Genomic DNA, 14,194 nt, shown 5'->3' with positions numbered 1-14,194 from the left:
AATGGGTTGAAAGTGGAAGGGACGAGCGCACAGGAAGTAGTGTACTCGATTGCTCCTACTTGGCCATAGCAATTCCTGGGTTAAACAACCCAGGAATTGCCATTACTTGCAATCTGGGTCATTGTGAAACCTGCTCTTGTGCCAAGGTCCACCACTTATTTGACCCGTCGTATTGTTTTTAGGAATTCAGATCTTTGAGGCTTGCTGAACGTTTTGTACGTGGGCCTGAGGAGCCAAATATGGATGAGACTGGATTGTATGTGCGATTCATGATCTCACCATGTGATGATAGCAAAAGGTTCTTCCATGATGAGAAAATGAGCTGTCAGAAGTAACCCTGAATTACTAGTGCATTTTCTTAAGAAAGAGCTGTTTAACTTTCTCTCAGTACTGGTCTTAATACCTATTTTGGTGGTGCATATCAACATAATTTCAGAGTGGGTAAGAGAGATCAGAGTCTATTTTAGTACTGAGGACTTTGGATTCTTAAGTTGCGTATTATTCTTTACTGCATGCTATGGAGGTAACTATGCCAAGAAAAAAAATCAAACTGTTGTACATACCATACAAATACATTGTAAGAGACATTCCTGTTTATCTGTTTTCTTGGTAAGAATCTAAGGAAGAATACTGGGATTTTCCTATATATACTGAGGCCCACACAGCACATTATGAAGAGCATGTGGCTTATTGCCAAGAACAGCAGCCCTGTGTCTCCTCCCCTTGTCTCCTTAGTAACTTTTCATTAAAGAAGGCTCGGGATAAGATGACATTGTGTTCAGGTTTTTCCCGCCAGCAACTGCAAGTGTCAGCCAATGAAGTAGAGCAGAAGCGGGAAAACTAACCTCAATGATGTCATATCACACAGTGACACAGTGGCGATGGAGAGGGGCAGGGACAGCATGATCCCCCTCCTCGCATGTTTAGTGTACTTAGATGTAGAACACCTGAATAGAGTTATAAGCTGCTTCAAAACCCTTCTCAACTCTGAAATATATATGACATTTACCTCAGCTTTCTGGTTTTCATTTTGAACTTCTTAATTAAATCTTCCAAATCCTGGTTTCTTTTCTCTAAACTGTCAGTAAGAGACAATTTAACTGATTGGTACATTTTGTTCAGTTATATGCAATATGTTGTTATAGAATGTATCAAAATATATGCTGTATAGTAAGTCACCATGGTGATGATTCAAACCTGTTAATCCAGTAATTTAAACTGGATTTAAGCAATTAGCCACCAATCTGAAACACATGTATTTGGAAAGAAGTCCAGTTGATGTAAATGATATTACCTTCCAAGCAAAATAAAATGAGTTGTATCCAATGATAGTTCTACTTAGAGAAGACCCATTCTTAAATGGGATTTAAGTTAGTCAGGACTAACACTGGATATAACCCAATGTGTTTAGCCTTAGGATACAAACTCCCTTTTAAAAATATCAAGGTTACTGTTGGTGAATTGGAGTGCACATTAGTTTCAATTTTTCAGTCCAGAAGGGCTTGTGTTTCCCAGTGTGTACCTGAAATTTGAAATTGAAATATAATGGTATTGTTATGATTTTGATTTCTTGTCCTACCTTTCCCAAGAGCCCACATTAAGAAAAACAACAACCACCAGCAAACCTTGATATAAAATATCTATTTAAATATAAAATACTGCACTAAAATGTATGAAAATTCCCCATGCGTGTCTTGAAAGCTAACCTAAACAAGAAAGTCTTGCAACATTTCCTGGAAGTCCTCAGGTTCAGGCTTGGAGGAGTCCCTAAGAGAAGTGAATTTGAGGCAGCAGTAAGTCACTCTACATGCCCTTCTTGTTTGGATTTGGTGCACAGATGGTACACATGTTGTGTGGGACAGAAAGATCACTTGGTCCCAAGCCACTAATTTGTTAGTGACTTTCCACAAGATATCTGGCTTTCTTCTGGGTCAGAAAAAAAAATTGAAATCAGTCGAACAACTCCAATTTACTTTAATGGGCGGTATATACACATGCTCAAAAGTGTTGTTTGCCACTGAGCTGTGGCATTGAAAAGAGTGGTCAGGTTTGAACCTGAAACACTCAAAGCAACTCAAATTAATGAACAACCCAAATAAAGGGGTCCAAATTAATGGAGAGCTACAGTGAATGTGGAGCTGAACACTTCCTCCTTAAGAAATATACTGAGTTGGAACTGTGACTCCACATTCTTCTGTGGTAGTGACTGCCAAAGCATTATCAAATAGCTTGCTGCCATGTACTTTAATATCAGGCCAGTATTCAGCATAAGAGTAGCTAACTTGGAGTGGCTGTGGTATTTGGCATATTCTATAAACATTATTATGCTAAAAACTCCTGATTACATGCAGTCACCCAAGTAACTGCATGAAACCAAGTACATGATTTCAAGGACATGGACTCATTTTCTAGCTGCAGGAGTTGTCTCTTACTATGTGCTTCTGGAATGTACACAACAGGGCTTCAAAAAGAATTGAGCAGCAGTGATACTGCTTTCTTCTATCAAAACCTGATGAAACTGCACATAATATATCCATAGAACCTTTAAAAAATCTCTTGGGTACTGAGATAAATAGACATTGCTGTAAGCTACTTAGATCTTACAGGACAGTACAAGGTAACGGTATAATCAGGTAACATGATACGGTAGATAATTCACTGAACCTACTATAATATTTCTGATTTGGCTAGTTCAAGCCTTTGGTCAGCACGTTCAATAATTTCCTCATACGATGTCACCTTTTGAAATAAAATCAGAAAACAATGAAGGGTGATATAGTACAAAAACCAGTCAATGCTATCTCCATTAAAGTGTAACATACACATAAAATTTATTTTTATCTGTTATTTTATTAATTATGAATTGCCCTGAGTACACTTATGGTAGAAAGGCAGGAGAGGTAGGAAAGGTTCCTCCTGTGCAAGCACCGGGTCATTACTGACCCCTAGAGGGACGCCGCTTGCGCTGGCGTTTTCATGGCAGACTATAGCGGGGTGGTTTGCCATTGCCTTCCCCAGTCGTGACTACCTTTCCCCCAGCAAGCTGGGTACTCATTTTACCCACCTCGGAAGGATGGAGGGCTGAGTTAACCTGAGCCGGCTACCCGGGACCCGGCTTCCACTGGGATCGAACTCAGGTCGTGGGGAGAGTTTCGGTTGTAATATTGCCGCCTACCACTCTGCGCCACACGAAGCTCATGAAGAAAGGCAGTATATACATTATTATAATACAGGGGTGGGAAACTTGTGGCCCTCCAGATTTTTTGGCCAATAACTCCCATCATCCCTCACTATTGGCTATTATGGCTAGGGCTGATGGGAGTGGTAGAACAAAACTTCTGGAGGGCTACAAGTTGCTGACCACTGTTGTATTACACAGTTATACACACACACTATCAGTATTAACACTGGTATCCATCTGTGGAGCATTATCCACATGAGCATTGTATACAGAAAGCCATATGACAGTCTTTTTATGAATACAAATAATCCCACTGAATCAATTGGGAGTAATTAATCAAGTTAAATGGGCTGGAGTTGGACCTTGCAAGTATGTTCGCAGCATCATTTTGAACTATGGCTTTCTGCTGAACTGATCACAGGAAAGAACTTCTATCACTGAAGCATTCACTTTATCACAATGGTGCTTTGGTTTTCAATCCAACAGTTACCACTGGAAAATTCTGCAGTAACACAAACAGAGATTCTCCTCCTTTAACAAGACAGGACGGATGGCTCAAACATTCAAGACAGTGATCGCTATTCTTTGGAACAGAAATAACTTGCTAGTGCCTCCTTGGTATTCCTTACTAACTGAAAGAGATATAGGACAACCAGTTCCTAATATGAAGTGCAAATAGAGAGAAACTGGTGCAAATGTGGAGTAAGTTCACTAAACAGTATGTCAGCACCAGCTGTTTTTCTTGGAATGGGTCCCAGAGAATCCAGGGAACAGCTGGGCACCACTTTCAAGTTTTGTTTCAGGGATGTTAGTACCTCAGTAAAGAGCTTCCACATGCAACTGGCCATTGCTGGAGATGGAATTCTGGACTAGATGGATCTTCAACTGATCTAGCAAGGCAGTTCTAGCATTGTCAGCTCCAGATCACAGTGACTGTATTTTGAAATTTTGAAACAAACGGTCATACCTTGCATGTCAAGCTGTCCAAATCCTTCTGAAGCTTGTCATTTTCCACAGTGACCTTCTTGCATGCTGCTTCTTTGGATGCCAAATTACCTTCCAGTTCTTTAACCTTTAATAACAACAACAACTACTACTACTACTGGCAAGGGAGTAGTCATAATTTTCAAAGCCATATTCCTTGCTCCATTCCATTTCATTGCTGCTTCTCCCTTTGAGAACTTAAAAACTGAAATGAAACACTGGGGCTCTTGCCAACCTAATCTTTATTGTCTCATCTAACAGCCATCTGTGTCTTATGCCGACTACTTGTACTCTAGATTTGACAAGCAGGGAACCACTTCTGCTTTGTCCTTGCTGTAAAATCCTTGTGATGGAGAACAGCTAACACAATAAAACTGGCAAGCAATATGAAGCCTCTAGATTTGCCAAGCCTTGGAAAAATACCAGGAGCCTGGTCAACAAAACAATGCCTTCAGCTTGCTGCTCTTCAGGCTCCAGTTTCCAGCTGAAGCCATTGACCTCACAGACTGTAATACATACCCGCAGGCCTCAATTTAGGTTTGCTGCCCACAGTCCCAGCATGGCTCTACAGGCTTCTGATGCCTGGAACAGCCTTACTTTATCAATTTGCCTTCCTCTTCTCCTACAACTGCCTCTACTCAAGAATTACTTTTTCAGCATAACCTTTCTTGAGACATTCTACCATTCTATTGCCTCCCCATTATTATTTCTCACTTTGTAATTAACGGATCTCCTCTATAGTGTAAATCCCATGTCACCATGGGAGCTAGTAGTCTGACAATGATTGAATAAAAATACGTTTGTCCATTTCCTTTGTGACTGGAACAACATTCCACTTTTAAAATAAATGTACTACAAATAATCCAGCAAAGGTGATTCCCCCCGCGCCCACAATGTTCTTTTTAAAAAGATCGTTTACCATTACTTGAAGTTTGAGGTCAAAAACACATGATGTAAGATTTTTCTCTCCTCCCTCTGGTGTCCTTTCAGCTCTTTCTCCTCAGCTTCTCTTCCTCTTCCTCTAACTATCACTAACTGACTTTTCTTCAGGCCCTTTCCCAACATTCCGTACCTGTCCTTTCTAAGAGCTCACAGCATTATTACATGTGCATACACACAGTGTGTCACATATTACATTACATGCACAGTGTGGGGCATATGCATTAACCTCCCCTTTGCCTCATCTTTCTCCCTTTCTGAGCTGCCCAAAGCTCAGGCTTTGAACTTCCTTGAAGTTTCAAAATTTTCCGCATGCCTGCACTGCTCACACTTCAATTTAGAACAAAAATGAGCAAAATTGGTCTGGTAGATCTCTAGTAATAAGCCTTACACTTATATTCTTATATATTCTTATATAAGATGATTCCCAGTCCTGGTAATCTATTTCAGGCTTTCTGGGCAGGGGAACATATAATTTTTCTGTTCTCCAAAATGCCTAGCATTGCCCATACCGGTTATTTTCTCTGGGCTATATCCTGGGAGGAGCACATGCAGTCCTCATGTCATTCTGGGAAAGTGCCCACTTCCTTTTCTTTTATTGGGAAAGTCATTATCTATTCAGTGAAGTAATGGACTAAGCCAATTTACATTTGTGATTTATCCCAGTACTACAACATCTGGTTCATGCACAAGGCACACTCCCCAACTTGTTGCTATTTCTCCCTCAATATTCTGTTTTCCCCCAAACTATTTTTATGACTTTTTGGAGGTGCTTGCTGTTTTGGTGTACAACAAAGATGTGTGTTTTAATCTAGCAGTATTATTACTCTTGCCAGTGGGAGTGGCTTTAAAGCTGTAGAATCTGTTTTGCAACATTTCCCCCTAAACTTTCCCACCTACACTACCTTCTCCTCTTTTCATTCCCTGATTTTAATGGTATTTGTGGGAAGAAGATCTGTGCTTTTGTTTGCAGCTATTTTTCACTGTGCGCCTACACAGCTGTGTAGCAGTGAATAACCACACAGTTTATTTTTAAACCTCCATTCCTGCACAGCTATGTAGTTAACAGACTACAAACAATAACAACCTGAAACAACAACATACCATTTCACCCACAATCGCAGCATTATACTGTGGTTTATAGCACATGCTCATGCTATAAACAGAAACACTTAAACACACATGACTGTTCAAACTACTCCTACTTCTCCTGCAGTTACAACACTATGCTTTTGTGCATCACACTCGATGGTTATACACATCGTTGATACTGTGCCGTATTCATTACTGTGTGTCCCAAGAGCAGCAATTGTGTTTTGAAAAAATACCAGCACAATAGAGCCTCACAAACTAAAGGGACTCTAGCATAGATTCTCCGTAAAACTGGAATGGGAATTGCCCAATCCACACATGGTTTGTGAGTGACTGGTGATTTGTTTCAGAGTGCTAATCACCCAGAAATCCATTCTTCTGAAAGTGCCCGTAGCAGTCTTTCCAGGAGATATCCATGATGCCTTGCAAAACAAGATTCTCTTGGTTCTTTGCTTCTGAGGGCTAATTCCTCTGTTACTCTTTGAGCTAAAAACTGATAATCTGGGACAACTCTGTGGGGGAAGATTTTCTAATAGACACCCAACAGAATCAGGTACAGAATTCCCACGGATGCATTCTGAAAAGCTTCAAATAAGTCTTGCCAGTAACAACGTAAACCCGTTTTCTGATAGTGGAAGCAGTACCAGATGTTGCATCTCATGGAAATTATTCCCAGGACCTCTTTTCCTCATCTCTGATTTGCCTCACCACACCATGGAGCTCATCACTTTCTTTGTGGTATTCACTCAGTTTTGTTCTCAGAAGGTCAGGCAGGTCGGTACCATTATCCGAATCCTCATCACTAGCCCCTGTAGCCTGCGAATAAATACCCAATCACCCATTCAAGACAATAAATTAACTTTTAACATTGCAATCTGAAGCAAGAAGTAAGTCCTAGTGAGCTCAACTGGGCTTAAGCTCTGGTAAATATATTTAGGGTTGCAGACTAAAATTTCTATTCTTCTTCGCATAATAGGCCCTTAACATGGTTGTGTAGTACATATTAGCGGTATTATTTACCCCTTGGTTTCATCATCCAGCCATGGCATATGTCTCCATGCTATATTTGTAAATCGCTTTGGGTGGCAGAAAGGCAGTATAAAAATGTAATTATTAATTAAATAAATAAATATTACACTATAATCCTCCCAGTCAACAGGGAGGGAGCATACAAAGGAGGAGGGAAACAAACAGCCCAGGGACTGAGAAAACAAACCATGGTTTGTTTGATCATCTGCCAGACAAACCCTGGGTAGGGCAACAAACCATGGGGTTAAATAAACCAAGGGTTAGTGGTACGTCCGAACCAGGCCAATGTGGTGTTACATGAATAAACTAGAATATATAGGGTTGGATCCAGGGGAAGTTAGTTACAGTAGTCTCATTGAAACCAATGAGACAAGTCAGTCCTGACTTAACTTCAGTCCTTTTGAACTCAATGGGACCTAAGTGTGACCATCATCCTCTGGATCCAATCCATATTAATTGTAAATCCGTTTGTAAATACAAACAGTAGGATTTACACTTCAAAACATGAAAGGATTTAGAGTATTAGACAGTTTTTGCAAAAGAGATATCTCAGTTATATTGGTACCAACTGTTTCGCTTATCCAAAGGTAATATTTAGTCAAAACCTCTTTTAAAAACCAGTATGGCTAAGGGCCTAACTAAATGTGAAGATGGCTGTATCTCCATCTCTTTAAATGTTTTGCAAATAGGAGCAGGGGGGAGAGGGAGATCCAGATTAAGACCATGGTGCAGGCAAAAGCAGGGTGGGCTTCATCCTTCCCTCCATGACATTTTCCCAGTGAAAATCTGTCTCTCTCAATCACACACACAGACATACATGGAAAAAAACATCCTATTATTCGCCCTAGCAGGAAGAGCATACACATATGTTTTCTTTACCATCACAGATTGGAGGGTGGGGGTGCTATTTTCATTTTGTAAATGGAATGGGTGGTAAGGGTGAACTCCCCTTTCCGCCATGTCAGCAGTCCCAATCTGAATCGCACCCCATCCCTTATGGCTGTTTGCAAAAAAATGAGAGACATGGTGATGCATCCCTACATGTACATTGTCACATCGACGTTTGCTCTTAATATTAGAATAAAACACTTTGAAATCACACCTCTGCAAAGTTTAATCCAAGAACAGAATAAGATATGGGAACACAAAACTGACAATAGTATGATTGGCATAAATAACTCATACAAGGACATAAAGGGTGCTTCCTGATGAGGCTTTTATAACGATATTCCCTTGCCTCATTCATGAAAGTTTATAGGGGGTCCAGATGTCATCTTCCACTCATAACCTTCCCAGGTTTTCCCACCTCTTCTTTCATCTTTTTCCTTGCTGCAGAAAATCCGTTTGGGGGTGGGAAGGCAGAGCAGCTGCACAATGCCTTCTGGTTGCTAGCACTAGGAGCCCCCCATCTGGAAGTACCCAGAGCAAACAGCCTACTTGGGATTTGCAAGATAATATTTTTAAAAATGCATTAATATAAACTCAAGCAGCCAGAAAGCTTCTTTTTAAAATATGGTTCTGAAACTAAGGTAGTTGGAATCTGTTTCATTTATAACCTTAATACAGTTTGAACAGATTCCAATTGAGCATATTCTAAGTTACCTTACATTTTTCACAGTATCACAAAAAAAGGCACTGTAAATTGGCATTTTGGTAATGTGCAAGTTGATTTAAATATAATTGAGATTAATCAATTAACCAGATAAAAAGCAAATTATTAACTTTTTTTTAAGGGAGACAGCCCTCATCACTTCTTGCTCTTTATTATTCTAAACATGTGCTTCTGTAGAACTCAGAAACTACAGTGGACCAGGACTATGCAACTGTATTATATACAGGTAGTAAGAAATCATATAAGATTCATTATGTCAGGAATCTATCAGGGCAATTCTGTGTATGTCTGCTCAGAAATAAGTCCCATTGAGTTCCATGGGGCTTATTCCCCGGTAAGTGTGTATAGGATTTCAGCCCATAATATACTTCAATATTAGTAGAACTACATGTTTTAAATAAGTGCCCAATGAAAATAAAAACCCAATCCTTCCTCTGCCTTCTTTTTAATTTCTGTACTTCTTCATATCACTGAACTCACCTCAGTATCTTGGTTTTCAGATGATTTCTCAATAATTAACGACCTTATGGCTGCTATGTTCTCCTTATGTTTTTGCAACTAAATATGTATAGTGATAAATTATACATGAGAGACAGGGAAAGGACAAAAGAATACATTTCAGTTGTGTTTTGTTTCCAACCACGCCTTCTCATAAGCTATATACTCCAAAACAAAACTTGTATATCCCAAAAGCAGGCAACCTGAGCCATAATAAGCAATCACTACCCATGTACTTTCATTGAACCCAGAAGTCCTGTACTTGGGGCCTCGTGTATACTTCATCATTTATTTTGTATGATAGTTACTGAACTTTATGGTTAAACTTTACCATTGTTGTCTATATGACTAGTATGCTGCAGTGGATCCTTGTGAAGTCCGTTTCCTGTTGCACTCAATTCTCAGGAATAAGACTTGGATGAACAGATCACATCAACAATACTTGCAAGTGTTATCCAACCTGGATTTATTATAAGTGGCACTTTAGGCATTTATATCTTTAGTACCATATATGGATTATAGGCCTTTTCTTCTTGCATGTTCACAGAGTAGATCTGGATTTGGTATTGCCTTAGTGATCCTTGCACTTTTTGGTATAGTATTGGTTGGGTATCATCCTCCCTGATATTGGTTGGATATCACATTTCTTGTCATTGCAAAATTCCTGACAGTCACAAAGAGAGCCATTTCATCTAATATCTGGGGCTTTGCTCTGCTAGCCCTCCCTTCCCCTATTCAGTTAGGTGCATGTACTACAAAACTACTTCCAAGCTGTTGTAATTACATATTTCCATATGGGGAGCCTAGAGAATGACCTAAAGGCACATGATAAAGGCCAGGCTCTTCAGGCTGCCTGGATGGAGGACCACCTACTCTGAGCTCTTCAGTGTAAGAACATGGTGTGGTAAGTAAATATGAATGAGGAGACACATGGCAGCTGCTGTCAGTCATCCCCATGACTGTTCGTTCCATCAACATCAGCTTGTTATACATACTGCAAGCCCAGGGTTTTTTTTAATGACTGTTTCCCTCCCAATGCAAATAGCAGCTGGGGATGATGTGGTGATTATTGTCAGGTTCATGGGGGGGTGGGGGACACCAACGTTCCCCAACCTGATGCCCTCCAGAAGTCCCGGACTACAACTCCCATCAGCCCCAGCCAACGTGGTCAGTGGTTGGTGATAATGGGAGCTGTAGTCCCCAAAAACCTATCAGAGGGCACCAGGTGCGGGAAGGCTGGGCTAAATACTCTCTACCCACCTGCTGCAATCCCAGGGTTTTTCAGGTTCCCCCACAGCTGCTATTTATGTAATAAAAAATCTGTATATGTTAATTGCAACTTTGGCCCTTAGCTCCAAGGAGACAGAAGGATAATCTGTAGGCCAGATTGCTGCAGTCAAACAGCTGTTGCTGCATTGGCTCAGCCTCCAGGGTTACAATTTAGAGCAGCCTCTATGCTGTGGGTTGCTACTGATTTAGGGCGTAATCCTATGCATGTTTAGACAGAAGAAAGTCCTACAACTCCCAGCATTCCCCAGCCAGCTGGGGGGTGCTGGGAGTTGTAGGACTTTCTTCTGTCTAAACAATGCATAGGATTGCGCCTGTAGACCATTAACCATTCTGGCAAGAGGATTAATAGTGACACAGGAGTGCTCCCAAGTCCTACAATTGCAACATGAAAAATAGACTATAGCCACATACAGCAAGCCTGAATTGGAAGGAAACAACAATAGCCCTACCTCTTTCTCCAAGGCTTTCTTTTTACATGACAGGTTCTTCATTTTTTCCTTCAGCTTGATTTCAGTTTCAGTTTTTGTGGAACATTCAGCAATTGCCTGGTTATCTGTGTCCTATTAAACAATAGTGATATGAAATGAACATCGTCTAATGCCTGTGGATGTGTATTGGTTTCCCAAGAATCAGTGCTTTGTTTTCAGTAAAAGCTCAGCTGCTAGTCATGATGGTTATAGTTTTAGCAGGAACTCCCATGTTACACATTGAACAAAAACATTGGGCCATGAGAAAATGGCTAGCATGTTTCGAGGAACAAATCACTCAAAGAATAAAACCCAACCACAGAGGAGGCTGCCTGCATCTCTGCACAAACCATTGTTCTGGCCTTGCCTCCTTCTTGTCAGGGCATACATACCCAGATCAGTGGCTCATGCAGAAGCACAGGATATGAGTACCAAGAGCAGGTAATTCTTACCCTTACACACTCTTAAGTTTAATATGAAACTCCTTATGTGTTCATAGGGGGAGTGCATGAAGGAGTGGCAGGAATGCGCCTGCTGGCCATGCCCCTCCCAAGCTGTGCATTAGTGACAAAGCAGCCCTATGCGTGTGCACCGGTTTGTGATTTCAGCACCTCCACTGGATCCAGAATCCTGGACAATCAGGGATCCCAACTGGGTAGAGGAGCCCTATATGCATACAGGTCAATTAGTTGGATCCATACTTGTTCACAGAGTGTAGAGGCATTAAAATTGCTTAAGTTAGTCATAACTACATTTTCCCATTGATTTCAGTGTGTTTACTCTACAAGAATGTAAGAACAGAAGAAGAGCCATGCTAGATCAGATCAAGGGTCTGTCTAGCATTCTGTTCACACAGTGGCCAACCCGATGCCTGTGGGAAACGCATAAGTACAAGTTAAAAACAACAATAAACAAGTAATAAAATCACATGAGATGCATTTTCTTTAGTCTCTCCCAACTGAAACTGATGAGACATCAAAGAGCTTAAGTTTGGCTGGATCTTCAGTTTGATGCTTCAAATGGCAGAAGGAAATCACAGAAGAGGAACTTGCTCACAAGTCAATATGCAGTTTGCTTGTGGCTCTCAGGTCCATTTTCTCTTTCTAACAACTAATTTATTGTGCCTAAATGAAGTATATTACGCTGGACTCCCAGCAGTCTCATATCTGATCTCTAATCCAGACCACACCTACTTAGCTTCAGTGGTGCTACAAAAACTACGATCCCCACACCATTCAGTAGAGCCTCCATGAAAACCAGGGGTGGAGAACCTATGGCCCTCCAGTTGTTGCTCGACTCCAACTCCCATCGGCCCCAGCCAGCATGGTTAAAAGTTGGGCATGATGGGAGTTGAAGTCCAACAACATCGGCAGGGCCACAGTTTCTCAACGCTGGTGTAGATTGTTGTCAGTGTCTTCATTCTAATCCATCAGGCAAGCCAGTCCCTCACTCATTCTGCCATGGCAGACCCATATTCTGTCCTCTAATATACTTGTTCCTCCTAATGCCTGCATTTAGCCCTGGGTAAGGAAGGTCACGGGAGGATGAGGACATACTTGTGCCATCCATCTTTGTACTCAGAACCTGACACTAAGGTTAAAGCTAAGAAAGCTCCAGCCCTCGGTTTGCCCAGGCATCACTGAGATATCCCAGCCCACCCCCAGTGCAGGATGTCTGCTGCTTTTAAGTAATAACCTACAAATAGGGATGTCAGAGAAATCCGCAATGGAACCAAATGAGTTCAGATTTTCATGAATCCAATGGGCAGATTCCGCAGCAGACCAGCTTTCCCCCTGTGGGTGGATTCTGCAGACTTGCAGACCACTTTTCTAACTTTCCCAAATTTCGTCATAGAAAAATATGCAAAATCAAAAAAAGCCTGGCCAAAAATGTGTATTCCCTCCATAGGCTAAAGCCTGAACATTCGCATTTGGGGGGAATTTGCACATTTTTGCATGTGCACATTTGTGCAAATTTGGGAAAAAATCCAATTCCATTCACGTGCTGATGACGGAACAAAAGGTGCCTGACAATCCACGAAACACAGATGGAATGGATTTTACACAATCCGTACATCCCTACCTACAAAGCAGCTTCCCTGACCATCACATATAGAAATAAGTAACAATATAATAGGTGTTGAGGAAAAGAGAAAAGGCAGGTCCAGAGCTTCACTACACCACAAGACAAATGGAAGCTGATATGCTTTTATTATATTTGCATTAAACAGTGTTGAGCATAGAAATGTCTTTTGAAATGGAGCAAAATGGAATTTCCTGTTACATAGAGCAAGGGTGTTGAACCTCAGGCCCGCAGGCCAAATCCATCCCTCTGGGATTCCCTGGATGGCCCCACCCCTTTCCTCTGAGCACCAATCATTGGTGATTTTCCAGCTTTTGCAGGTTTGTTCTCCCATTCTTAAAGGTTGAAATGCCTCTCCTAAGGCTGACTTCCTAGCAGTAAGAAGCCTTAAACTAAAATATCCTGGTATTCTGGCCCCACCCCTTTTTGCCTTCTGCTTTGCCCACCCACCTGTGGTCCCCGTGGATCCGGAGAACTTCCCCAAAATTGAATTCAGCCCTCAGGCTGAAAGAGGTTCAATAAGCTTGACTCAGAGAATCTAGCCACAAATTCCAGCTTTTACCATTTGCAAAGGGAAGAACTACATTACCTTGATAGGTTTCCAATACACACGTTTGCTAGGTAACAGCAATGCAGGTCAGCTGGGAACATTTTCAGGAGACTTCCCACCCACTACTTCTCTGCAAATCATTGCCACCCTCACTCCCACAGTCAAGCCACTTCCTCCCCAACTGGGATTATTTCTAGTATCCCTCCTGCTCAGGGAAAATGGAGAAGAGTTAGCAGTTGGTTACACTTCCCCTCCCCACCTGCCTATGTTCCTCTGCAAATCCTTCCCCGCCACCCCACAAATCCCACATTAGTGTTACATAACAAAAACAGATCTGAGAACAATGTTCTAACATGTAGTTCTGTTCTCAGTGGTAGCACGTACGTAAATCTCAATATTTGTTCATCTACTGTCAACAATGATTCACATTTCTGGTCTCTGCTGTGAAAAGAAATAAGGCAAAAGAACAG

The 14,194-nt window shown here is 41.3% G+C and overlaps 1 protein-coding gene across 1 annotated transcript in view; it reads right to left on the bottom strand.

Annotated features, from left to right (window-relative positions):
• Positions 1–2,667: 2,667 nt before the first annotated feature.
• The window catches only part of CAGE1 (cancer antigen 1), a 39,797-nt gene continuing 28,270 nt past the window's right edge, over positions 2,668–14,194 (bottom strand). Inside the window, exons 8-12 of the mRNA XM_084851492.1 lie at positions 11,075–11,185; positions 9,318–9,395; positions 6,905–7,012; positions 4,149–4,253; positions 2,668–2,739 (exon numbers count right to left, since the gene is read on the bottom strand). Coding sequence (XP_084707618.1) covers positions 2,668–2,739; positions 4,149–4,253; positions 6,905–7,012; positions 9,318–9,395; positions 11,075–11,185 — 474 coding nt within the window. The remainder of the gene's footprint in view (positions 2,740–4,148; positions 4,254–6,904; positions 7,013–9,317; positions 9,396–11,074; positions 11,186–14,194) is intronic.

The sequence above is a fragment of the Heloderma suspectum genome, chromosome 4 (assembly GCF_057233095.1).
Source record: "Heloderma suspectum isolate Gila_16-S chromosome 4, 16-S_ref, whole genome shotgun sequence".
Lineage (NCBI taxonomy): Eukaryota > Metazoa > Chordata > Lepidosauria > Squamata > Helodermatidae > Heloderma > Heloderma suspectum.
Note: the sequence above shows the minus strand (reverse complement) of the source record. Positions and strands in the feature narration are given on the sequence as shown.